Below are 25,867 nucleotides of genomic sequence, written 5' to 3' on the forward strand. Positions count from 1 at the left end.
GGAGATGAGACCCAGAGAGGGCAGGGGGCTTGGGCATGGTCACAACCAGCGAGCGGGGCCAAGGTTTGTCCCAGGTCTGTGCGGCTCTAGGGTTCGTGCTGCCAGCATGAGGAGGTGGGCAGGCAGCGGCCCATGTGGGAGCCTCGGCCCTCGAGGTGCGGCGTGAGGGGTTGGGGGTAGAGAGGAGGCCAGAGAGCCGGGACACCCAGTGGTACATTTGGACTTCAGGGCTGGGTCTGTCAGGGAGGGTCCCGGGGGAGGGCCCCCAGCCGCTCTGGCCCTATGACTTGGGCCATGCCCGATGTGGGCAGACAGTAGGGCGGGGGTACCCCCCCAGAGCCAGGGGTCCCTGGTCGACCTAAGACAGTGGCCCATCCACGCGTGCCTACCGGCCCACGGCTCAGAGGGGTAAATAATTGAAGGGCAGGTCACACGAACCTGCCCGCGTCACGGGATGCCTTCCGCCGGGTCTGGTTACGCCCCAGATCGCATTCTGACATCCCTGGCTGGTGAATAATTAAGCTGCCACCTCCTCCCTGGCCACCACCACCGGCAGGCCCTCCGTCTCCAGGTCCCACTCTGCAGCTTTCTTTGCTCCCTCAAAGTGGTGGGCACTATAAGGGACCGACCCCCTGCGCTTCTGGCCCTGCCGGCACCTCTGGCCTCCTGCCCAGCACCCGACTTGCAGCTCACTCCATGGCCCCCGAGATGGACCAGGTCTACAGGTCCACCATGGCCATCTACAAGGTGAGCAAGCGTGTGGCCCAGGCCCCAGGCCCGAGTGCCCCTTCCCAGGGCTCGAGGGTCCGACCGGCTCTGGAGGACAGAGGGTGAGCATGACTGCAGCATGGTCTGGAAAGGAAGACCCAGAGTCAGGCTGGGTTGTGGTCACAGGGGTGGGAATCCCTGGGGGCAGTCAGCCACCCCAGCCCCAACCTGAGGCTCCCAGGGCAGAGGTTTGTCCATAGTCACCCAGTGAGTGACAGGCCCGCCGAGACGGCACACCTGGACGCTGGACCAAGGCAGGACGGGGCCCAGGGTGGCTAGAGGTGGGAGTGAGGGGGGGCCCAAAGAGCCACCTGGCCCAGGACCAGAGAGTCCCTCTCTGTGTGTCTCTCTCTGTCTTCCTGTCTCTTTCCATCTCTCCTTTCTGAGCCCCTCACTCAAATTTTCTACTTCACACCAGAGGGGTTGCCGCTGTCCCCATAGGCTTTTATTGGGCACCTCCTGTGTGCAGGACCCTTTCACATGTAAACCTCACAACACCCTGCCTCTAGGATAGAAAATAATCACCCCAAAGGAGAGATGAGAAAGCCAAGGCCAGCACGGTTCAACAGCTTGTTCAAGGTCTCTGAACATCCCCGAGACGCTTCTGCAATTTGAACCAAGACCCAAGTCTAAGTCCATGCCCCAGGCCCTCTGCACCCCGAGGGTACTCTCCAGCTGGCCGTGGCCTGAGGTGGCCCGTGACCCAGCCACAGTGTCGCTGCCAAGGGGCTCTTCTCTGAGGAAGGCAAGATCTGCCCTTGCCTCTGGGGTGACTGTCGGCCACCCATGTGTCCAGCCCGGCGAGGCCTGGACCCAGCGCAGGGTTGAGCCACACCCAGCTGGGGGCCACAGCAGACCACGAGCTTCCTCCTCCCAGTGGGAGGAGGAGAACCTTCCAGGTGCATTGTCTTGGGAGCAGGTTCCTGCCAGGGCAGGTATGTGAGCAGAAGCTGGCCTGGGACAGGGATTCGGGGAGATGGCCTCGAGGCCCCTGCAGCAGAGTCAGGATTCGGGGTGACTCCACGCTTCTAGGCGGGTTCCCCTAGAGTTGGACTCCTCTCTGGGGCTGGACGGGGTCCCTGCGCCTGAGGCCCGGTAACTTACCTCTGCCCATCGACCTCTCTTCCTCTCCCTCTCCCAATCTTCGCCCTCGCTCCCGTTGGCCTGGGGCTCCCAGAGCATCATGGAGCAGTTTAACCCCGCCCTGCAGAACCTGGTGTACCTTGGAAACAATTACCTGCGGGCCTTCCATGGTAAGTGGCCGGCCCGGGGCCCCCAGCCCCTCAGCCTCCACTGTCCCCATGCACCTGTCCCTCCATGCAGTCACCTGCACCGTCCCCTTCGTCTGCGCCGCACACCAGACACCCCACTCAGGCTCACCTCTCCACACTCCCGTCCAGCACCCTCACCTGCGCACACCCACACCCTCCTCTGCCCGCTTCTTAGATGCCCCCCAGATGCTCCCAGAGATGCGGTGCCCGGTCCTGGCGGCCTCCACGGCCCCAACAGCACGCACTCCTGTACGTCACCCTGATGCTGCCCCGTGAGCGCACCGCTGTGCCCGGGCCCACCTCGGCAAGCCCGCTGCGCCACGGCTGTGCGCCCTCACTCTGCCCAGGGCCCCCCACCCCCCGCCGACAGCTGAACCTCACCCACGGGGCCCGCGCAAACAGCTACCCCTCCCCCATTTCCCAACAACCCCCGCTCCACCAGGGCTGATCACACCACCAGGGCTTGCAACCCTCTGTGCCAAGGACAAGCCAGGGACACACCCGGAGCTGAGGGCCACCCAAGCCCTCCCTGCCCTTCAGGACTTTGGAGTCAAAGCCTGCTTCCCCCCACCCCAGCTCCCCCAGCCCACCCGCACCCCACACCCCTACACCTGCGCGTCACACCACACCTGCCCACACCCTCCCTGCGGGTACACACGGCTGCCTGCGCCCCCACTCATGACAGACACACGCTGAGTCCGGGTGCGGGGTACAGCTGCCCTGGGCCCTGCTCCACGCCCGCTTCCTCCTCTGGCCAATACCCCGCGTCCACACACACCACCCAGGACACCCCTCCCTCTCCCAGACGCTTCTGCCAGTTCCCACAGTATCCCCTCCGCGCACCCTCTCTGGACAGGAGGGGTCTCCAGAGGGCGGGGGCAGATGGAGGAGGGGGCTGGGCCTACATGCATCCCCTGCCCCCACGCAGCTCTGTCCAAGGCAGCTGAGGTGTACTTCAACGCCATCCAGAAGATCGGGGAGCAGGCCCTGCAGAGCTCCACCTCGCAGATTCTGGGTGAGGCGCTCCCCCTTCCACCATATCCCCCAATCTTTCTTGGGCCTGAAGGGGCTCTCCTCCTGGCCCTGCATCTGCCCCAGGCTGCCTCCTGCGGCCCAGGCCCCTCTGTCTCCCTGGTGCCATCACTCAGGGGCCTGCTTGGCCCACCAGCCTGGGATCCCAGAGAGGGTTCCTTTCCTGTTCTCACCCTTCCTGGAAACCCCACCAAGCCATAGACCTTGCAGCCCATGGCGAGCCCAGAGCCCAGACTCTTGTTCTGGAGCCCAAGGCCCTCCCTGCCACTCCCTGCAGGGCTGTTCCAGGGCCAGGACGAGCACAGCCATCCTCCCAGCACCCTATGGGAAATCCTTGGACTTTGGCCCCCAAATCCCCTCTCAGGCAGCCGCGGGGGCAGCTTCTAGCAGGAGGAGGGTGGGTGGGCGGGCTGCCCTCCCTGAAGGCGGCTCTCCCTCCGTGCCTCCAGGGGAGATCCTGGTGCAGATGTCGGACACGCAGCGGCACTTGAACTCGGACCTGGAGGTGGTGGTAAGTACCGCGGCCCTGAGGCGTCACTCCGGAGAGTGGGCTGCTTTCCAGGGAAGACGAGGGCCCAACCCTCCACGGCCTTTCTCAGGGAGGGCTCCCTGCGGCCCTTAGTGACACACAAGCGTGGCTGCGCCTGCCAGGCTGTGCGGGGCGTGTGCACCTGCCATAGCCTGTTCAAGCTTCCGGCAACCCCAGGAGGCAGCCACCACTTCTGTCTCCCTTCTACAGACCAGGAAACTCAGTCTTGGAGATCGAGTCCCTTGCTCCCAAGTCCAGAGCGAGTGGAGGAGCTGGGGAGAGAAAGGACCACTGCCCAGGTGCACGCGGCCAGGCCCTGCTCCTCTCTGGCTCCCCAGCCCCTCCCTCCAAGCTCCCAGGGAGCAGCCAGCCACTGGACCTTGTCACATCCATGGGAAAACCCCACAGAACTAAACGCAGTCTCCCCAGTGAGGGATCCCGGGCCCTGCTGACCCAGCAGCCTCCGTGTGGCACCCCCAGTCACAGCCCAGCCCCGAGAAGAGCTGCCCTCTGCAGGCACAGCCTGGGGCTCCTACCCCTGGCCTGTCTTCATGCTGTTCTCTCAGCCTAGAAGCAGCCCCAGCCTTGCCGGCCAGCACCTTACCAGGCCTCCCTTGACCCCTGGGCAAGCTCATTACTTCTTCTAGACTCCAATGGATGCTTCTCTGCATTCTTAGCACTCGGTGGTTAAGAAAGCCAGCTCTGCAGCCAGAGCACCTGGGTTCACAGCCCAGCGCCACCTGCCACTGGCTTGTGACCTTGAACAAGCCTCTCTGTGCTTTGGCTTATCTGTCTGTATAATGAAGACAATCATAACTACGGGCAGGACTCTTGGGAGGACCAAGTGAATTCATAAGGATAAACTAGTTGCTCTCCATGCATCTTCGTGGTGATAATAGGCAGCAGGATCTACCGGCCTGTCTCTATCCCTGCCGAGACTGGGAGCCCTGCAAGGGCTGGGGCGGGGCCTGGCACCGAGCAGGGTTCCCTGATTCTGGATGGAAAGGGCAAGCTTTGAAGAGAGTGGGGGCTGGCCAAGTGGGGAGGAGATGAGAAGGCGTCCCCAGGGGGCACTGTGGGCGGAAGCCAGCCAAGGATGGGGACCTGGGGCAGAGCAGGAGAAGGCCTGGTGGTGATGGGTCTTGGAAAGCTCGGGAGGAAAGGTCAGCTCATTGCAACAGCACGGGGCTCTCAAACGTGTGGGGGGAACCCTTGGAAGGCAGGGTGCACTTTGGGGGACGCCAGAAAATACTCAGCAGTTTGGCTACCATGCCAAAATGGGGAACAATTTCAGGAGCAGAAAACGTTCATCCACCTGCCCAGGATAAACCCCTGGGACACCTGCAGGCTTAGGGCTCAGCCGTGCCCCATGCTGGGGCTCAGGAGGAGAGTCAGGAGCGCAGCTCGTGCTGGTGGCCTGTGGCTTCCCATCCTCGGGAAGGATGTGACGAGTGTCATCCAGGCCCTCTCTGTAAGGAGAGCTGCCGTCCCTGGGCACCAGTGTCTTGGCTGTGACAGCCAGGCGGGGCCCTTGGCCAGAACCAGACCAGACCCGACGCAGCCGATGCTGCCTCCCCTGGGGGCTCCTTCACCCGACAGCCATCTACAGCCGGGTGCTGGGTGCCGTTGCAGGCCTGGCGGGGGGGGGGGGGGAGCGGGACAGCAGACAAGACCCTTGCCCTCCCCAAGGGCGGGGCCAGACAAAACCCAAGACTAACAAGTGAGTATATACGCAACAGGATAGATGCAAAATGTGCTCTGGAGGAAAAGAGAGCAGGGAAGGCGCATAGTGAGTGTTGGTGGGCTGCAATTTTTAAACAGATATCCAGGAAAACAGCCCGAGGAAGGGGACCCTGAGAGAGGCCTAGAGGAGGGGAGGGTGTCAACCAGGGAGACGCGTGTGGGAAGGGTGTTCTGGGCAGAGGCAACAGCTCCGAAGGGCTAGCAGAGGCGCGTGTGAAGGAGATGATCGGCCATGACCAGAGCCCCGTCGTGTGCCCTCGCTGGGGCTCTAGCCGTTCTGAGTGTGCGAAGCCAAAGAGCGACAGGATCTGACTTTTCTTTTTTTCTTTTTTTTTTTTTTTAAAGATTTTTATTTATTTATTTGACAGAGAGAGACACAGCGAGAGAGGGAACACAAGCAGGGGGAGTGGGAGAGGGAGAGGCAGGCTCCCTGCAGAGCAGGGAGCCCGATGCGGGACTCGATCCCAGGACCCTGGGATCATGACCTGAGCTGAAGGCAGTCGCTTAACCAACTGAGCCACCCAGGCGCCCAGGATCTGACTTTTCTTAATTGTAAACAAAAACACAGACAGGGAACACCTCAGTGAGCAAATTAGAGCTTAAGGAATCATTTTAAGGCAAACTACCATCCAGGTCAAGAACTGTGCCGCCTCCCCCGGAGCCCCTCCCTGCACCCCCTGTCAAAATCACAGCCCCTCCCTCCCCTCCTCCCTCCAAAGGTGACCACGGATCCGACACTTCCTTGTGCTCCTTTGTAGCTGATCAGTGGGGCATACATCCCTAGACACTAGAGTTTGGTTGTGCTCTGTTTCTTTTTTTCAAATATGCCTTTGAGTTTCTCAGTCAACTGGTTCCCCTCCATCCCTTTCTTTCCCTTACGACTTGTCTGTTGAAGGCCCTGGGGCCCTATGACTGCTTTTCCTACAATCTGGAAATTGCTGATCTCACATTCCTGGCATAGTTCAGCTTGTCCCTCTGTCCTCTGGATGCGGGGGCTCCAACAGACCCAGGTTCTATCCCTCTGGCAAGTCCAAACAGAGAGCGCTGGATTCTTCTAGCAGGAGCCACCTCACATCTGTAGCCACGTGATATTAAGAGCCATGGGGGCTCAGTGTGTCCAGATCCGTTCCCCCATTGGGAGTTAACGGCTCTTCTGATGCTCTCTTACCCATTAACTGGGAGACGCTGTTCCTTACCTACTCTTTGTTACCAGTGGCACGTTTTGTGTGGGAAAAGCAGGATCAAGGTTTACTCACTCCCTTTACTCATTAGCTTTTAAGAGCATGAGCTCGCTCCCTGTCATCCTCTGAAGGTGACCCATTAGCCGTATTGTTTTCCTCGCACCATTACTGTAGTATTTTTTAGTATCATCGGTATTTGTAGATTTAAACACATTTGATGTATTTCAGTCCTTTGCAATTTTATTGTCTTTAGCCAAGTTGAAAATGTCCCCCTCTTTGGCCAATAGAAACTTCCTCAGTCTGGCTCCTGAGTCTCTTGGGCACAACCCTAGTAGCATTGACAGCTTTCTGGCTGTCGTGCTCTTCTTATGGGTCTTGCTCCTCTTATGGGTCACATGGCATCTCCTTTGTTCCTGGCCCTCATCAAGAATCCTGATTCTCGAGGATACAGGGAATGAAAGCATTCAGACATCCCGGTCATCTTCTGACACAGAACATTGAATGTTGCTGCTGAAAAGTCTGATGATCTATTTTTTCCCATCATAAATCATTTGCTTTCTCAGCCTAGATGCCCGAAAGATTTTTCCTTTTTTTCTTTTTCTTCAGTCTAGTAATTTTTCTAGACATGTCTTGGTGTTGATCAGTCTGGGTCAAAATTCCCAGTCCCATGGTGTACTTTTACAGTAAGTAGTTTTAAATCTTTTTTTTTTTTTAATTTCAGGAATGTTATCTTGAATCACAGTTTTTAGAATGTTTTTGTTCTCTGTCTTTGCATTTCTTCTTCAGGAACTCCTATTATCTGTATGTTAGATCTCCACAGCTTATCTTCAACATCTGTCCCTTCCTCTTGGCTGTTTTTACTTTTTTCTTCCTTTCTTCCCCCCACACACTTCCAGATGTTATGATTTAATACCTGGACCAAGAATGGAGCCCATAATAGAAGTCCTATCATGGATGTATCTATATATACAATAATAGATAAAAATATATTCTCATATATATTGTATATATTATATACTAAATATATAATATCAGCTTGAAATTCACTCCTTTAAAATATACAATTTAGACATTTTTAATGTAGTCAGTGAGCTTTGAACCCATTCCCACTATCTAATGTTAGAACATTTTCATCACCCCCTTCCCTAAAACACTGTCCCCATTAACGTTTGCTCTCGTTTCTTTGTTTCTTTTCATTAAAAAAAAGTTTTCCTCCTCTTTGGCAACCCACTGTCTGATTTCTGTCTCTGGAGGTTCATTTTGCTTGTTCTAGGACTTCATATGACGGGAATTGTACATATGTGTTCCTCTGTGACCTGCCTCATTCGCCTGGCGTAATGTCAGTAAGACGGCTTTCATGCTGTCACAGGTATCGAAGTCTTGTCCTGTTTGATTGCTTACTATTCCACTGAAGGAATCTACCACAATTTGTTTATCTCCTTTTCTGCTGATGGTTATTTGGGTTATTTCCCGTTTGGGATTACTATGACTAGAGCTGCTGTGAACATTCTTGCACAAGTCTTTTGTGGATGTATGTTTTCATTCCTCTTGGGCAAATACCTGGGAGCAAAATTTGTGGGTCACAGGACTGACATATATTTGGCTTTATACGAAACCACCAAAGAGCTCTCCAAAGCTGCTGTGCTAGTCGCACCCCCACTAGCAATGTGTAAAAGCTGCTGCTGCTCGTCATGCTTGCCAACCTTCGATGTTGTCTTTGTTATTTTAGCCATTCTAGAAGGTACGAACGGTACCTCATTGTGGTTTCATTTTGCATATGCCAATGATTAAAGACTTTAATGGGCTTACTGGGCACTTGCATATCTTCTCTCTTGAGGTGTTTGTTTAGTACTTTGCCCATTTATTGCCCATACTTACTGTTGACTTTTGGAGTTCTTTATTTAGTCAGGATATGAGTCCTTTATCAGATATATGCATGGTGCATGTTTTTTTCCCCCCAACCTGTTGCTTGTCTATTCATTTTCTAAATAGTGTCTTTGATGAGCAAAACTTTTACATTTTTAGCAAGCCCAATTTGGCTATTTTATTGTTTTCTTTTCTTTTTTTTTTTTTTTTAAAGATTTTATTTATTTGTTTGCGAGAGAGAGAATGAAAGACAGAGAGCATGAGAGGGGGAGGGTCAGAGGGAGAAGCAGACTCCCCGCCGAGCAGGGAGCCCGATGCGGGACTCGATCCCGAGACTCCAGGATCGTGACCTGAGCCGAAGGCAGTCGCTTAACCGACTGAGCCACCCAGGCGCCCTATTTTATTGTTTTCATTTTACAAGAGGAGGAATCTGTTTAAACTCAGTAAACCACCTTACAATTCATGGGACTAATGCTATGGCAACAGCAAACACCTGCCTCTGCTAATTTGACAATTTTAAAAAGTGGTTTGTGTTTGTATCCTACTTAAGAAATCTTTGCCCACCACCATGGCAAAGATACTCTAAGTTTTCTTGTAGAAAACTATGTTCTGGACTATACATTTATTTCTATGATCTATCTTAAATTTGCTTTTGTGTATGAAGTGAGATAGAATCAGGGGTTCTTTCCTCCTGTATAGACATTCAGTTGTTCTAGCACCATTTCAAAAAGACTTTGCTTTCCCCATTGAACTGACTTAGTGTCTTTGTCAAAATTTGATTTGTTGTATATGTGTGGGCCTATTGCTGAGCTCTCTACCCTGTTCCGTTGATATATTTGTCTATCTTTATACCAATACCACAACTCTATTCATTGCTGTGGCTTTATAGTGAGTCTTAAAAATCAAATAGTCTAGGGGCGCCTGGGTGGCTCAATAGGGTGAGCATCTGCCTTCAGCTCAGGTCATGATCCCAGGGTCCTATGTTCAAGTCCCACATTGGGCTCCTTGCTCAGTGGGGAGCCTGCTTCTCCCTCGGCCTGCTGCTCCCCCTGCTTGTGCTCTCTCTCTCTCTCTGTCAAATAAATAAAATCTTGTAAAAAATCAAATAGTCTAAGAATTTTGTTCTTCTTTCTCAAAATTATTTTGCACATTCAAGATCCTTTGCTTTTCTATATGTAGAATCAGCTTGTCAATTCCATTAAGAAAACCTGCTGGAATTTGGACAGGGATTGCATTAATCTATAAATTGCCATCATAGGGGCACCTGGCTGGCTCAGTCAATAGAGCATGCAACTCTCGATCTCAGGGTCATGCGTTCAAGCCCCACATTGGGAGTGGAGCCTGCTTTAAAATATATATATAAACTCATGGTCATCTTAACAATATTGAGTCTTCTGATCCATGAACATGGTATACCTCTCTGTTTATTCATTTCTCATAGCAACCCCTTGTCATTTTCAGGGTGGCAGTCTTGCACATCTTTTGATAGATTTGTTCCTAGGTATCTGGCTTTTTTAGCTATTAAAATTGGAATTTTAAAATTTCATCCTCCAGTTGTTCATTGTTTGACTTATATTTTAGTAGGATCACTCTGGCTCTTGTACTAAGAAGAAAATATTAGCAGTGGAGGGCAAAAGCAGAGCAGGAAGACCAGTTTAGAGGCTATGGCAATAATCTAGGGGAGGGTTGAAATGGCTTGGGAAAGTGGCAGCAGTGGTAGTGTTGAGAAGAAGTCAGACTGAATGTAAAGCCGATAAGATTTTCTGATGGAGTGGATGTAAGTTGCAAAAAAAAAAGGGAAAATCAAACTATCTCCAAGGTTTCGTCCTAATCAACTGGAAAGGTGTAGTTGCCATCAGCTGAGGTGGGAAATACTGAGTGTGGAACATTTCAGGTGGAGGCAAGAGATTAGGGACTTAGTTTTAGACATGGTAAGTTTGAGACACTTATTAGAAAACCAACTGGAGGTGTGGACATCAGTTGTATGTATGAGGCTAGAGTTTGGGGTCAAGGTCTAGGCTGGGTTGTTTGTCTGGGAGTCCTGAGCATATGGACGGATGAGTTCATGGAGGGAGTGGGTGTAGGAAGGGAAAGGAAGAGGCCCTGGGGGATCAGGAGGTGAGGGAAAATCAGCAAATGACAGAGAAGAGGCAGCAAGGATGGGGGGGTGGGGAGTGCAAGGAAAACCAGGAGAGGGTGGTAGGCTGGAAGCCAAGGGAGGAAGGTGTTTCAGGGGTAGAGAATGGTCAACTGTGCTGAATGATGACCACAGGATGCATCAGATGAGTCCTGAGAGCTGACTTTGTGATGTGGAGTGTCAGTGATTTCAACAAGAACATTCTTATTGGTGTGGTGGGGTACAGCCTGACTGGAGGGGGTTCAAGAGCAAACTGGAAGACAGGAGTGGGGTCAGCCCACAGGGACAATTCTTCCGGGGCCGGGGCGGGGGGGGGGGGCGGTTTCCTGTATAGGCGGCAAAAGGATTTCTTGTGAGTTACTGGAATAACTCAACACATAGAGGTTACAGTGTGTGTTTTCCACGGTGGGTCTGCTCTCAGCTTCTGTATTGAGGGGCTCACAGGACCCGCTAATGAAGTATATGCTGGGAGAGGGGTCGCAGGGGAAGGCAGTCTCTGTTCTGAACTGCTGGGAATTCCTCAGTCTGCGTGGGATTGGTGACTTCTGTGTTTCAGAAGCCACCTGTTAATAGATAGTCCTATAGTCCTATGGTTCCCCCATAGCAAGAGCTCAAAGTTCACATCAGTTACCAACCCCTTAATAGATTGATTTCTTCCGGAGCTCAATGGAGACTTTCCATTAACCCAGTGGTGCCTGAGCCCCATCTAATTGGTGATCACAGCCAAGCCGTGGCAATGGGAACAGTTACAATCCAGCGGTCCCATTCTAACACATATCCACGGCGTGACTCAATTCATACCTGATTGGAAGCAGAAGGAGTGACACCTGATACTGGAAGGTGACTTGCTCATAAGCCATGTCTCCTAAGAGAGAGTGGAATAGGGCAACCAGAATTAGGGGGAAGGGAAAAGCCCCCAGCTTGTCTGCTGCACTGACATTAAGAACCCTTTAATCTGTATTTTAAGAACATTTTAAAAGAGCTCCTGCGCCCAGGCTTCCCTGAGGAGAGTGCTCCCAGCCGCCCAGTGCTCTCAGCTGGGGGCAGGCTGCACCACCTCCCTTGCCCATCTTCGTGACAGCCCCACATCCCTCTGCATTTTCTCAGCATGCCAGCTCTGCAGGAACTCAAGTGGAGCTGGCATGCCTGTTCTGTTGGTTTTGTGCATTTTAGATATTTTCCGTAGCCATCTGTGTGGTTCAAGTTCATCTCCAGGTACTACTCATTATCTTTATGAGTGCTTGGTTACAAAGTGCCTGGCTTTTGCGGGTTGGCTCCAACTCTGTATCTCCTATAAGCCCTGTTGTTTATTTTGGGCGATTTTGCAGGATACGGGGATTTTTAAGAACACATGTTTGATGTTCAAGCAGAAACCTTGGACTGTCTTTTCAGTGGGTAGCAGGGCCAGGGGAGGGGTGAGTGAGGCACCCCAGGGACCACCCTGGGAGATCCCGCAGGTGCAGGTTGGGAAGGCTCACTTCCTTACTTCTGAGATCCAGCTGACAAGGCAGATACGTGGTCTTGACACCGATCATAAAACTGACCCCCCTACACACACACACACACACACCCAGCAGCCACAACTCAGGGTTCAAGGCATGGCCAGGCCTGAGGGGGCCACACACAAGGCCCCTACAGACCAGCAGTTACCAGGGTTTGAGAAACAATTACGGGAGAAAAACGTAAAATTTGCAACTTTTATAATTGGTTTTCCCTGAATACTGGAAGAAGATTACCAGCATTCTTCTTCTGGGCAATGCCCTAGCCCAAGGGACAGAACTCCCCAAGCACAGCATGGGGACCCCTGCAGCAGCATGCCTGGCAGCATCCACTGAAGGTTCTTGAGCAGGGGCTGCTGAGGGGCAAGGGGGTGCAGACAAAGGAGGCTGAGCAGAGGTCCCCTGCAGGATGGGGTACACTCCTCTCTGCTCCCTGTGAACCCAAGGACAAAGTGTGCAGCTGAAGGGTTTAGATCTGATGTCCCCAGAGCACACAGTGACCCAGGGAATGTTGATGGTGGTGTCCAGGGGAAGGTGCCAGGTGAGCACCATGGCTCACAGAATCAAAGCTCTTCGGGCTTACAAGTAAGCTGGACCTTCAAGAGCATCTGGCCAAGACCTTCCTGTTACAGATGGGGAAAGTGAGACCCAGAGAGGGGCAGCAACTTGTCCAAAGTTATAGAGCAAATTGGAGGCAGAACCAGAATTATTAGGACATAGCTCTTCTGAGCCTGAGCCCAGCAGCCTTCCCCAGCCTCCTGGTCAACCAGGTGGTCAGCCACCTCCATCTCACCTGTCGTGGGAACCAGCCACCCCTCAACAGCTGTGAGCGCTTTCACTGGGTCAGGCCCCGCCCACGGTGCTGGGGACACAGAGATGGTCAGATGAGGCTCATGCCCACAGCAGCTTGCTGCTCCTACAAAGGGGCTATGACCAGGGGCCCAGCAAAAATTCTGTCCTATGGCTGGAGGAACGGAAAGTAAACGAACAAATATATATACGTTCCAGAAACAAAATGCGAGAACAATGGATTCTGCTGGGGAAGTCAGGGAGACTTCCTGGTAGAGGGGGCAGGGAAGTTGGTACTCGAAGTCTGGTAGGAAATTCTAGGCAGAGGGAATGGCATAATCAGTGCACAGGTTGGGACTAAGACCCAGAAGACACTGATACATTTATGGAGGGGGTGTGGCCAGGCAGCTACTGCACTACCTATTTGCATACTGAACCATTTAATCTTCCCTCCAACCGGGTGCTTATATTATGACCATTTTCTCCGACAATTGGGCAGGTGTCTGGTGTGTTAGGAGTGTGGTGGGCTGGACTGGACTGGACAGTGCAAGGGATGCCGGGGCCTGGGAATGATTAGGGCCACCCTGATCACCCCCACCCTGCACTGCACACAGGTGCAGACATTCCATGGAGATCTGCTACAGCACATGGAGAAGAACACGAAGCTGGACATGCAGTTCATCAAAGTAAGTGGGGCCCCCCCACCTTGGCCCCCCAGCCCATCACCGCAAGACGGCCTCTCCCCGTTTGATGGATGAGCACACCGAGGCCTGCGCCCCAGGCTGTCCATGTTTCCAGCTGAGCCCCCCGGGGCCCTGTCCAGTGCTCTGACCTGTGGACCTGGAGTCTTGAGCTCTTTGACATGGGGGTCTCCCTCCTCTCTCCACCTTCCCCAAGGACAGCCGCCAGCACTATGAGATGGAGTACCACCACCGAGCTGCCAACCTGGAGAAGTGCATGTCTGAGCTGTGGCGCATGGAACGCAAGAGGGACAAGAATGTGCGGGAGATGAAGGTGCAAGAGCTGGGGGCAAAACCAGGCTCTGGGGGGACCCCCTGACACCCTCCTGAGCTCCCATGCCCAGCACTGGCCCAACTCCAGGAGGGCTGTCTGCCCCACGCTCTGTGGTGAGCATAGCGAGGGAGGTCAGCAGGCCCGTGGTGGGTGGGCACCCCTGGCCCTCAGGCCCACCTCAGTGCTGATCCTAGCGTGGTCACTGCCCGGCCTTCCTTCTACTTCACGGGGAAAACCTAAGGCCATCAGCCATGCTGCTCCTGATCCAAGGTGTAATTCCCCAACAGCGCAGCCATCCTCCGCTCCCTCCTGCCCTGGCAGTGCTCCCCTGCCCCTGGCCGGGGCCAGCCCTCCTCCCAAGCTCAGGGCCCCATCCCTGGCCTCAGTCTCCAAGACTTCTATGTCCTTTCCTGTCTCCTCTTCTGGCTCCTTTACTAAGCTCTTATCTCTCCTCTTCAGAATCTACCCTCCCACATAGGGACTTAAATTAACTCATTCACATTTCCTTAAACCAATCTCCCTGGGCCCCCATTCCGTGCCTGGCCCCGTGCCTGGGGCTGGGGGCAGAGCGATGGCTCAGACACCAGCCCTGCCTGTGAGAAGGGCCTGGCCTGGGCAGACACAGAGCCCAGGCTCAGGAGGATGAGGATGCCCATGAGAGGTGGGCCTGGGAGCTCTGCTGAGCTGGGTGCTCAGGGGAGGATCTCTAGGAGGAGATGGCTGATTCAGGAAGGACGGGAGGCTTCAGACAGCTGGTACTTGTGGAGGGTGGGATGAGGCATCCACTCGCTGCCTCCAGCCAGAACCCGCTTCTCCCACAGGAGAGTGTGAACCGGCTACACGCACAGATGCAGGCCTTTGTGTCCGAGAGTCAGCGGGCAGCTGAACTGGAAGAGAAGCGGCGCTATCGTTTCCTGGCTGAGAAGCACCTGCTGCTTTCCAACACCTTCCTGCAGTTTTTTGGCCGGGTGAGCTGGGGCGGGGGGACAGCTTACAGGGCCTTCCTAGGGTCTGTGCTCTCTGTTAGCTGGCTGCCCACGGGGATTTCCCTCCCTTCGCCCATTTCCTTCTATCCTTCCTCTCTGTAGTTATTTATTGTTTACTGTCCCCATCTATTTCTTTGGTTGTTTCTGTGTTTATTTGTATCATCAGATACTCCTTCATGATTTTGTTTATTCTCACATTCATTCACTAATTCATGCCTTTATTCACTCATGTATGAACCATTTATTCTTTCATTCCTGCCTGCATATACTCACCATTTGCAAATTCATCAATTCATAAGTTTATTTTGTTATTGCCTATTACTTTTATCATATTATTTAAATCCTCTATGCTCTTGCTCTGTTCCATCTACTAGACCAATCAGATTCTTTCATTTCTCATTGGCTTTCTAGCAGATTTTGCTTTCTGTATTTAACTGCCATGTTGTTTAGTGCTGTTGGGTTTCCAACTATCATACCTTCTCTGTAAATGTTGCCATTTATGTATTTAATATCTCATAATCCAGCTTGATGCTTCTCACTTCACTTTGTCTGAGATTAAAATTACCCTCTTTTCTCTTCTGTTAACTCTTTGTTTTAAGATTTTATTTATTTATTTATTTTTAAAAGATTTTATTTATTTATTTGACAGAGAGATAGAGAGCACAAGTAGGCAGAGCAGCAGGCAGAGGGAGAGGGAGAAGCCGACTCTCTGCTGAGCAGGGAGCCCAATGCGGGGCTCGATCCCAGGACCCTGGGATCATGACCTGAGCCAAAGGCAGACACTCAACTGACTAAGCCACCCAGGCACCCCAAAGTTTTATTTATTTAAGTAATCTCCACACCCAAGATAGGGCTTGAACTCATGATCCTGAGATCAAGAGTTGCACACTCTTCTGACTGAGCCAGCCAGGCACCCCTTTATCTCTTTGTTTTAAGTGTGTTTTCTGTCACTAACATATAGCTCAGTTTTGACTTTTGACCAGTCTGGCAGCTTATGTCTTCAAATAGAGGAATTCGGTTCATTCACAGTTAACCCAACAACTGATATACCTGTTTTATTTTACTTGGTCATTTCCTCTTTTTCTCCCATGCTTGCTCTTGCCACTTTGGTTGTGTTACTGTAGATTCCCCTTTCCCCTTTATTAATTTGCAAGTCCTACTGTTCTTTTCATCTCTATTCATGATAAACTCACTTTGTGACCCTCATGATAACATATATTCATCTCTTATATTTTCCAAAATATACTGACACCCCCCGACACTACTCTGTCCATTGCGCCCCCCACCCCTTAAGATGAGGCCTGGAGAAGGATTTTGCTGCCCTCCCTGGCACTCTAAATTGTGGCCTTACTTCTCCCCTTTTCCTTCCCGACCCCCAGCTCTTGGTTTTGCCGAAAACTTCAGGACTTTTAGTTCTAGACTCTCACAAGTCATTACTTGGCAGCATGATCCTTCTATTTTGAGAAACTTCACTTGGATCATGTATATTCCCACTGCCTGGTGTGCGGTCACTTGCACCGATATTTCACTACACATGTGATCAGATATGCTGATACCACTGTTTTCACTCCTTTTCATTTCCTGCTGTCTTGAGGTTTCTGTCTTGATTAGTTGAATGTCTTCTGCAGATGTGTCACCTGAATCTATGCATATGTGCAAATGTCTCACTTCGACCTTGAGTACTGAGTGGCATGTCGGCTGGTTGAAGGACTCTAGAGCTGTAGGGTTTTTTTCCTGCGGGCCAAGAGGACATCCCCCTGTTTTCTGGTGCTCTGTGTTGTGGATGAAGAAGTCAGGTGCCGGTCTGTCTTCTTTCTCTCTTAAGTAACTGGCTCTTCCTCTGGGTGCTTGGAGATTTTCTCGCTGTCCCTGGGACTCAGGAATTTGTCCAGGCGCCACTAGATGAGTGCCTGCTGGTGCTCCTCATTCTGTGGGCTCAGGTCTTTCTTCAGGTCAGGGGAGCCATTTGCTCTTCCGTTTCTCTGTTACCTCTCTGCTATCATTCCTTCTTCTCCTTCTAGAACTCCACATCTATGACCTCCTCCCTCACCAATGCTGTTTCATTTGTTCTTGTTCTGTAGTTTGAGATATTCCCTCCACCCACCCCTTGACCTGTCAGGTCTGATTGTGTTCTCAACAGGACTGTTCTCTCTTCTAGTTCATCTGTTCAATCTTCAGTCTTAAAATTGTGCTTTGTCTGGGTAAGAAGGTCTTTGGTATGGAGCACATGCTATCAAGATCTTGTCAAGCTTGTCACCCCCTTCTCTCAACTGCCTGCGTAGTCTGCTGGGTTCTCCTCGCTCACCACTGGGTCCTCTCTGGTGCCCTGTTTCTTTCCTTTGCCTCCTCGTAGTCCTGTTCCCACTCAGGGCTGAGCTGAACTGCAAGGCCTCAGGCAGTGTACTGGCAAATGTGGGAGGATTCGGGGACTGGAGCAATCTTTCCCCAGTGGGACCCCTTCTAACCCAGGTCTTCCTGCGGCAAGCATCGGCTCTCACCTCAGCCTCAGGGAGAGGGATCAATTTAGCCTACTCCTGCGGAGAACCACTGCAGACACGGCTGCCAGGGAAGATTGTGCAGACTGAGCACTGCACAAGGGAACCTGGTTGAGAGTAGGGGCTGTGTTCTACTCTTCAGGCTGAACACACTGGTGCAGGCTGTGTTTTCCTGGAGAAAGGAACGTCTCTTTCTTTGCATAAAGAGTCCATCCTCTCACCAAACGTGGTGGCATCTGCAGAAGGAGGGGCCAAGGACACTGGGACATCATTTTTTTCTACCATTCTCTCCTAAAGTGATGACCCTTGTCCCTGCATTTTTCCAATGTCATCTGTTCCTTCATTCATATATTTAATAAATATGCTTTGAGTCCAGATGGCATGTCAGGCTCTGCTGTATGTCATATCTGAGACAGAGCAGGCCACGGACCCCCCACCCGGCCGGCCAGCCTCTCTTTCCTGATGCCCCCGACGCAGCTCCTCCACCCCTCCCCCAGCCTCGTCGCTCTGCCCAGTACTTTCTATTTCTTTGCATTCATGTTCAGTTTCCATTTCTCTTTCTTTGTATTCTTGCTCAGTTTCCCAGCCACTGTGCTCTGGCTGCGAACCTAGCAAGTGATTTCACTTCTCTGAGTCTCATTTTCTTATCTGGCAAAAGAGGGAAATAATCCCCATCTTGCAAGGTTGACGCAGTGGTGGAACCTCATATGAGGGAGCCCAGTGCAGTTAGGTTCTCCTGCCCCTACTCTCTCCTCTCCAAAGCTGCAAACAAAAGCTACCCTTCAGGAGATCTGTCTGCTTGCAGTCAGCTGCCTCCAACAGCCCCCAGTAGACTCCTGCCTCCCCGCCTCAGCCAAGCCCCTTCCCAAGTCTCTGAACCCAGGGACCCTCTGGTGCTGAGCAGTGGTGGGAGACATGGCTGGACACAGTGACTGATCTCGGCTCCGGCTGATATCTTCCACTGTCCCCACCACAGCCGGCCCCCGGCTCGGGGCTCAGCCTTCTCCTCCTGCCCCTCCTCTCTCCCACAGACTGATGCTCCTGGGAGGAACGGCTTGTTCTTCTTTGAAATAGTTGTATTGCGATACAGTTCGCACGGCATGCAATTCATCCATTTAAAGTGCACAATTCAGTGGGATCTCGTACATTCACAGACTTGTGCACCCTTCGCCACAATCAAGTTTAGAACATTTGCATTACCCATAAAAAACCCAGCACCCCTTGATTGTCATTCCCTAACCCTCCCCCATTTCCTACCACAACCCGCCACTCTGGTCTAGGCCACCACGGATCTACATTCTGTCTCTAGAGATGTGCCTCTTCTGGACATTTCATATAAATGGAATCATACAATATGTGGTCCTTTGTGACTAGCTTCTCCCATGAAGCATAGTGTGGGTAGATTCATCAATGTTGGGGCACGTATCTGTCCTTTGTTCCTTGTTACTGCCAAATACTATTCCGTTGTCTGGAGAGACCACATTTTATTTATCCATTCATCAGTTGATGGACTTCTGGGTTGTTTCTACTTTGCGGCTATTATAAATAATGCTCCTATGGATATATGTAGAAGTTTCTGTGTGGACATATGTTTTCATTCCTCATGGCTGTATAGGAGTGGCCTTGCTGAGAATAGGGTAACTCTATGTTTAACTGTTTAAGGAACTTCCAGACTGTTTTCCAAAGTGGCTGCACCGTTTCACGGTCCCACCAGCAGTGTATGAGCTTTGCAATGTCTCCGCATCCTTGCCAACACTTCTTATTGTCGGTCATCTTGATCCTAGCCATGCTAGTGGATGTGAAGTGGTATCTCATTATGGTTTTGATTTGCATTTCCCTGATGGCTAGTGATACTGAATATCCTTCCTGGTACTTGTTGGCCATTTAAGTACCTTCTTTGGCAGGAAGCTCCTTTCTGCTTGTGTCCTGACCAGTTAACCTCCAACGTTAAGGGGAGAGCTGACCCCTTCACTGACTGCCTCCTGATGAGTGATCGCCCCTCAGGAGGGGGCCGTGGATTGAATGAGCCAGATTTCCCCTAGGTATGGGGAGAGGTGGGGACAGGTATCAGGTTGTCTGACCCAGCTGGACTTTAGGACACACAAGATCAAACTCCTAAGATAGTCAAGCATATTTACCCATTACTATATCTATAAACAGAATGCACAAGATTTGGAACAAGATTTAAAGAATGATGAGGGCTGGGCACAGCAAGGGGTCACTCTCACGTGCCTTGAGTACCCAATCCCGGCTGAGTCCGAGTCTGGTCATTAACATGCCTCTCTGCTCACCTCGCCCTCAGCTTCTCTATGTTTATTGTACTTGTGCAAGTCTATCTCCAGGATAAATTCCTAGGAATGGAATTGGCGAGCCCAAGGATATAGGCATTGACTGTCCCAGTTTACCGTGGGTCCAGCTATACCTGGATCCAGCTATACCTGGAACCCTTGAACGTCATAGTAACTAAAGTGATAAGTACCTTTTCTGTGTAAGCCAGTTTGAGTTGTTTCCTAAAAGAGGCCTTTCAAATACGGTTTTTCCGGCCGTGTAGGAGATTCCATTCTCCTTGACAACGGTGTGAGAGCAAACTTTTCGATGTTTGCTAATCAGCAAGGTAAAACTGGTATCTTCGTGTGGTTTTATTTTATACTTGTCTTATAAGTGAGACAGATCCTTTCATGGTTCCAAGCCACTGGATGTCCTTTACTAGGACATATCAGCCTCTTTTCCTCCATTTTTCTTATTCATTTCTAGGAGTTCTTTATATGTTACTGAAATTAGCCCTTTCTTGGTGATGAGTTGCAAATATTTTCTGTTTGTCATTTATCATTTGATGTTGCTTATTGTAAGTTTTGCCATGTTTAAAAAAAATTTTAGTCAAATTTATCGGTCTTTTCTAGTCTATGGGGTCTATAGCATACTTAGAATGACTCTTCTGCTCCATAAATGCTTTTAAGACTTCTCCCATGGTCTCCTTAGGGTTTTGAAAGCCTGCACAGTGTTTCTTCCTAACCACAGGTGAAACCACCTGGAGGCAGGGCTGAGGAAAGCCAGTAAAGTTGGGTGCTGTCCAGGCTGGGGCTTGGTGCTGTGGCCTTCACTCCCAGAACCCCTAGGACCCTGGCAGGTGCTTTCCACTGAATGTTCTCAAACTGGACAAAAACCCTTTTAAAAATATGGTATGCAGAACCTAATGTCCTTGCTTTGCATACTGCTTCTGCAGCAAGCACACGAAGACCTTTGGAGTTTTGGCTTTGTGCTGTTTTGCTAATTAGCTATGCAAGACAACAGAGGGGGTGTCCACCTAGTGACCAACGGGACTAGTTGCTCCTGTGACATGAGTTGCTTCTGTTTTGCTGCCGAAGATCCCTATGAGGTTTTCAGCAGCTGGGCCAGACTGAAGGGAGGAATCATGGAAAGGTGCCATCACAAGGACAACTTGCTTACTATCTCTAGGAATTATCTAGCCCTGGGAGGGGCAATCCCTGCAGGATTGGCAAAGGCCCAGGATGTCAAAACATCATCAAATACAGAAAATTAAAAACACAATTCCTGCACACAGCTGGTCTGACATTTAAAGCCCTCCCACCCCCAAGTTGTTATGGACTGTGTGGTCAATGGCTGAGTTTCCCGTCCTTGAAAGTATTCAAACAGAGTTAGATGCCCATGTACCAGGGACACTAGGGATGCTTATGTAGTCTAAAAGGAATAGACTGGAAAAACCGTATTTGAAAGGCCTCTTTTAGGAAACAACTCAAACTGGCTTACACAGAAAAGGTACTTATCACTTTAGTTACTATGACATTCAAGGGTTTCAGGTATAGCTGGATCCAGGAGCACACATGTCATCAGAAATTTGCCATTTTCCCTTAGTTGTAGTTTCCTGTGTTGGCTTCACTCTATTTAACAAAGCCCATGAAGTGAAACAATATATTTTTCCAGATTGTTCCAGGATAAGTACTGGAATTGGGTTCTTTGGTCACAGTTTCTGGGGAAGTGCCATCCCTGAGTGCATCACTGTAGCCAGGAGGATGGAGCAACCTGAGTGGCCAGGCCCGGGTTCTACCCCTACCGCTGTACTGGGCAGTGGGAGAGCCCGGCCAAAGCACACAGACTGAGAGAAGGGGCAGGAGAGGCACCTCAAGGAAAACTGAGGGGCCTTCTTCGACAAAAGAGGGAGAGGGTTAGACAGTGGGCGAGTCCAAAGTGGCACCACAGTGGTCTCTGGCTCCTCCCAGCTAGAAAATCGGGTCATCCTCCGCTTGCGGGGCCCGAGTTCCCAGGTCTAGGGTGCCGCTTTTGAGGCCCCAGGACCGGGGGAGGGGGGCGCCTGCTCGGATCTGGCTGACGCCTGTGTCCCCACGCGGCCAGGCCCGGGGCATGCTCCAGAACCGCGTGCTGCTGTGGAAGGAGCAGTCGGAGGCCAGCCGCAGCCCGTCGCGCGCCCACTCCCCGGGCCTGCTGGGCCCCGCGCTGGGGCCGCCCTACCCCTCGGGCCGCCTGACGCCCACCCGCCTGGACATGGTGAGGCCCCGGGCGCCCCCGCCGCCGTTCGCGCCCCCGCCGGCCCCCGCACCCTCCGCGGCGCCCTGGGGCCTGCGGCCCTCCGCCCGGAGCCCCCCGCCCCCCAGGCTCCCGGTCTACGCGGCGCCCCCGGGCCGGCCCTTCCGCCCCCGCGCGGCCTGGGCGCCCCCGCGGTGGCTGGGCCGCAGGCCCCAGAACCCCTACGCCGACGGCCGGGACTGGGGCTGGGGGCTGGACTAGGGCGCCGCGCCGCCCCCCTCCCCGCCCCACCCTCCCCTGCCCGTCTCCCCTCGCAGCCCCAGAGGCCCCTGGCGGAGTTCGGCGCCCCCCGCAGCCGGCACGGCTCCGAGCCCGGCGAGGCGAGGTCCCCGTCGCAGCTGGAGCCAGACCGCCGGTCGCTGCCCCGGACGCCGTCCGCCTGTGAGTGCAGAGGGAGGCCCCGGGGGGGCCCGGGGAGAGGCCCTGAGGGGGCGCGGCAGCCGTCGGGGCGAACCGCGCACCCACGCGCCGCCGCCCTCTCCCGGCCCCGCAGCCTCGCTCTACGCCGGCGGCAGCCCGCGCTCGCGCTCCAACTCCTTCGGCGAGCGGCCGGGCGGCGGGGGCGGCGGGGGCGCCCGGAGGGTCCGCGCCCTCGTCTCGCACTCGGAGGGCGCCAACCACACGCTGCTGCGCTTCTCGGCCGGGGACGTCGTGGAGGTGCTGGTGCCCGAGGCCCAGAACGGCTGGCTCTACGGCAAGCTGGAGGGCTCATGCGTGTGAGTGGGAGCCCCGGGGCCCGGGCTGCAAGGAGGCCCCGGAGGCCCCGATGGAGACTCGTGCCCCCCCACTTCCACTCCCGGGGCTCAGACAGTTCTCCCCGCTCCTCCCCCCCCCCCCCCCACACATACCCTGTACCGCCCTCGGTGTCCTCATCCAGCCAGCCAGCCAGCGGGGGTAGGAAGAGGACGGGGCGGTGGCCCTTGGGAGGAATGGGAAGGTTCTGTCACTTGTGCAGACACTGCGGGAACCCTACTGTTTGGGCGCTTACCGTGTGCCCCGCACCGAGGGAGGAGAGGGAGGAGCGGCTTCCCCCGTACCCTGAGAGTCAGCGGGGCTCTCTGCTGGAGGGGGTGGGCCTGGAGGGGGGCTCCCCCAGGCCAGGCCCACGGACCGTGCTGGGACCTTGCAGGCTGAGCTGCAGTCACGGGTGCAGGGAAGATCCTGGGGTTGGTTTTGACACCAGGAGTGGAGGCGCGAGGTGGGGAAGTACATTGTGGTCACTGCAAGGCTGGCGGAGGGCAGGGTTTGGCAGCCCAAAAAGGGGAGTGTGCAAAGATCACTCTTTGTGCCAAAGAAAAAGGGGGAGGCGGGAGCTTGTTGGAGCCAACCAGTGACCCCCACAGGGCTTATGGGCCGGAGACTGCCTCTCCCCAAGCCCCAGCCCTCTGGAGGTGCAATAATGAGCCTCCAGCCAGGCAAAGAGTCCAAGAGCAGGGATGCCTGGGGTCACAGGAACCAGAGTCCTGGGGTGGACAGAAGCAGCGGGGCGGAGCAGGGAAGGGCACTGGGTTGGTAGTCCAGCACCTTGGGCTCCGTACGCCTTCCTCTGGGCTCGTACATCTGCCTGTGGTCCTCCGCCCCTGCCCTGTCCCCTTCCCAGTCACCCTCGTCATCATCCATTTGTACGTCTGTCCATCCGCCAGGCTGGGAGCCTTTGGGGAGCAGGAACTGTGTCTGGCTCTCTGTGGGCCCTCACGTGGTGGGTGCTCAGTGAGTAGGGAATGAAGCGGGTCACCACATGTCCTTGGACACATAGCTTTCCTGCTTGGACTTCCAGTGCCTCCTAAGGCGACCCAGCCCCTGGCAGGACATGAGGCTGGCTGGATGGACTTGAATGTTGAGAAAGATCTCCTTGAGGGATTCAATGAGTCAGTCTGGGCAAGGCCCTCCGAGCGACGCCTGGCACACAGCACTGCTCAGTAACTGCTCTCGGGAGCGGGGTTTTGGCCACTGCTGTTGGGCCTTGTGCTTATGGGCCCCTCTGCCTGCACCCCGCAGGAGCGGCTGGTTCCCCGAGGCCTATGTGAAGCCTTTGGAGGAGGTGCCTGTGAGCCCCATGCGCCCCTTGAGCCCAGTGACCTCCATGAACCCGATGAGCCCTATGAATGAGTTACCTTCCAGGTATCTGGGTGGTCGGAAGGGGGGCAGGGGTGGGGACATCTGTGAGTTGCAGTGCTGAGTGGGCCTAGCCTCCTGCAGCCCCTGGAGGAAGGGGACCCCCCATATGAGAAAGTCATTGTGTCCATCCCTCTGCCTCCTCTTGGGGCTGCCTTTAAGCCCGTGTGGCCTCCTTTCGCCTGGGTACAAGGGCGGAGGCTGTAGGACGCTCAGGAGCCCGGAAGACGGGATGCGGTGCGGTAGGGGCCTGACGCCTGACCCCCTTCCCGTGCCTCCCTCCTCTGGACTCAGATCCTACCCGCTCCGGGGCAGCCACAGCCTCAATGACCTCCTGGAGCGGCCGGCCAACTCTACAGCACCCTCAGAGTACTGGGACGGCCAGTCCCGCTCCCGAACCCCGAGCCGCGGCCCGAGCCGCGCCCCCAGCCCCGCACCTACAGCCTTGCCTGACAGATGCCAAAGCAGCATGGGCAGCCCGGGGGTGGCCAGTGATGTCAAGGTGAGCGCCCCCCCCACACACACACACAACCTGTCCCCAACCCTGGGCTCATCCCGTGGGCCCGGAGACTGGAGACCAGGTAGCCCTCCTTGCTTGGCCACTGGCCGGCTGGCAGGGGGCCTCCGCACCCCAGCTTCAGTTTGCCCATCTGCAGGGGAGGTGTGGGATGGACTTCGGAATCTGGGGAGGGGAAAGCCTTCCTCTCAGGGACTGGAGCCCCTGTTGTCCTGCTGGGAGCACTGGAAAAGGCCTGTCCTTCCCACCTCCCAGGAGAGGCAAGACAAGGATCCTGAGTCGGAGCCGGGGCAGGGGCTGGCTGGGCAGGACCGGGGTGAGGAGTGGGGTGCAGGGAGAGCGGCTGGAGCCTGGGCGACGGTACTCTGGCCCAGAGGCTTCTCACGTCTGAAACCCGCAGAATTTTGGGCTTCAGAACGCCGGGCCTTATTTCCCAGAAGCCTGGCGCTGCCCGGGCCGCTGGTCTGGCCCTCTGCCTTCCTGGAACGGGGAGTGGCAGAGGCAGGGGTGCCCCTCTCCCCCTAAATCTGGCCCTTCCTCCACCCCCACTGCAGAAACTTACGTCCTGGGAGCAGCACCCTCCAGAGCTCTTCCCTCGGTGAGTCCTAGGGTGGGGGTCGGGGGGGACGGGGCTCAGAGGAGGGCTGTGGGGGGAGATGAAGCAGGGGTGAGTGGAGGTGGCCAGCGCGGGCAGGAGGTAGGGGTGAGCCCTGGCTCAGGTGCCCAGCCACTTCCCCTGGCCCCAGAGCCAGCTGAGGACCTGGGCCCCTTTCACCCTGACCTCTCCCTTCACAGGGGCACAAACCCCTTTGCCACGGTAAAGCTGCGTCCCACCATCACCAACGACCGCTCGGCGCCCCTCATCCGCTGAGGTGTCTGAGGTCGTCCCCCCACACCTGCCCAGGGGCTGCCCAGAGCTGGCGGCGGCTGCAGCAGCAGTGAATCCGCGAAGCCGGGGTCCGGATACTGGGGGTGGCTGCCCTGCCCCCAACGCGCCGCCCGCAGCTTGAGCAGCTCCAAGGGGACTGGCCTGGGGTTTGGGACCTTCAAAATAAAGCAGGCAGAATTGGCGGACAGGACCGTTTCTTCTTCCTCCAAGGGCCCCAGGACTCTCCCTGGGGGCCTACCCCGTGCACCCCAACCCCCTTCCCCTTCTCTGCCCCAGCAGGGAGGAGCCCCTGCGCACCCCCCACCCCACCCCGCATATGTCCTCCTGTTTAACTTTTGTAAACGGTGAGAAATAAAGCAAGTGGACACAGCCGCAGGACTGGTGGTGTCTGATTTGGGGGACAGGGTTGCGGGGGTTGGGGCTGGAGGCCTCCCGCTGGACAATGGGGGTCCAGGAGGTCCTGTAGGTCACTG

The 25,867-nt window shown here is 54.3% G+C and overlaps 1 protein-coding gene across 1 annotated transcript; it reads left to right on the forward strand.

The window, feature by feature from the left end:
- Positions 1–327: 327 nt before the first annotated feature.
- On the forward strand, positions 328–25,408 carry BAIAP2L2 (BAR/IMD domain containing adaptor protein 2 like 2). The gene is made up of 14 exons (XM_034987531.1): positions 328–747; positions 1,946–2,021; positions 2,968–3,054; positions 3,521–3,582; positions 13,430–13,501; positions 13,713–13,829; positions 14,651–14,797; positions 21,682–21,834; positions 22,131–22,254; positions 22,367–22,589; positions 23,872–23,994; positions 24,283–24,490; positions 25,060–25,103; positions 25,301–25,408. The coding sequence occupies exons 1-14, from the start codon at positions 697–699 to the stop codon at positions 25,374–25,376; spliced, it is 1,563 nt and encodes a 520-aa protein (XP_034843422.1). The 5' UTR covers positions 328–696; the 3' UTR covers positions 25,377–25,408.
- The last annotated feature ends 459 nt before the right edge of the window (positions 25,409–25,867 follow it).

This window comes from Mirounga leonina, unplaced genomic scaffold (assembly GCF_011800145.1).
Source record: "Mirounga leonina isolate KUSES-001 unplaced genomic scaffold, KU_Mleo_1.0 Mir_418, whole genome shotgun sequence".
Taxonomy (NCBI): domain Eukaryota; kingdom Metazoa; phylum Chordata; class Mammalia; order Carnivora; family Phocidae; genus Mirounga; species Mirounga leonina.

Coding starts and splice junctions, on each gene's coding strand:
- BAIAP2L2 (XM_034987531.1), top strand. CDS start 697: ATGGCCCCCGAGATGGACCAGGTCTACAGGTCCACCATGGCCATCTAC. Junction 2,022..2,967: donor TTACCTGCGGGCCTTCCATG/GTAAGTGGCCGG, acceptor GCCCCCACGCAG/CTCTGTCCAAGGCAGCTGAG. Junction 3,055..3,520: donor CTCCACCTCGCAGATTCTGG/GTGAGGCGCTCC, acceptor CCGTGCCTCCAG/GGGAGATCCTGGTGCAGATG.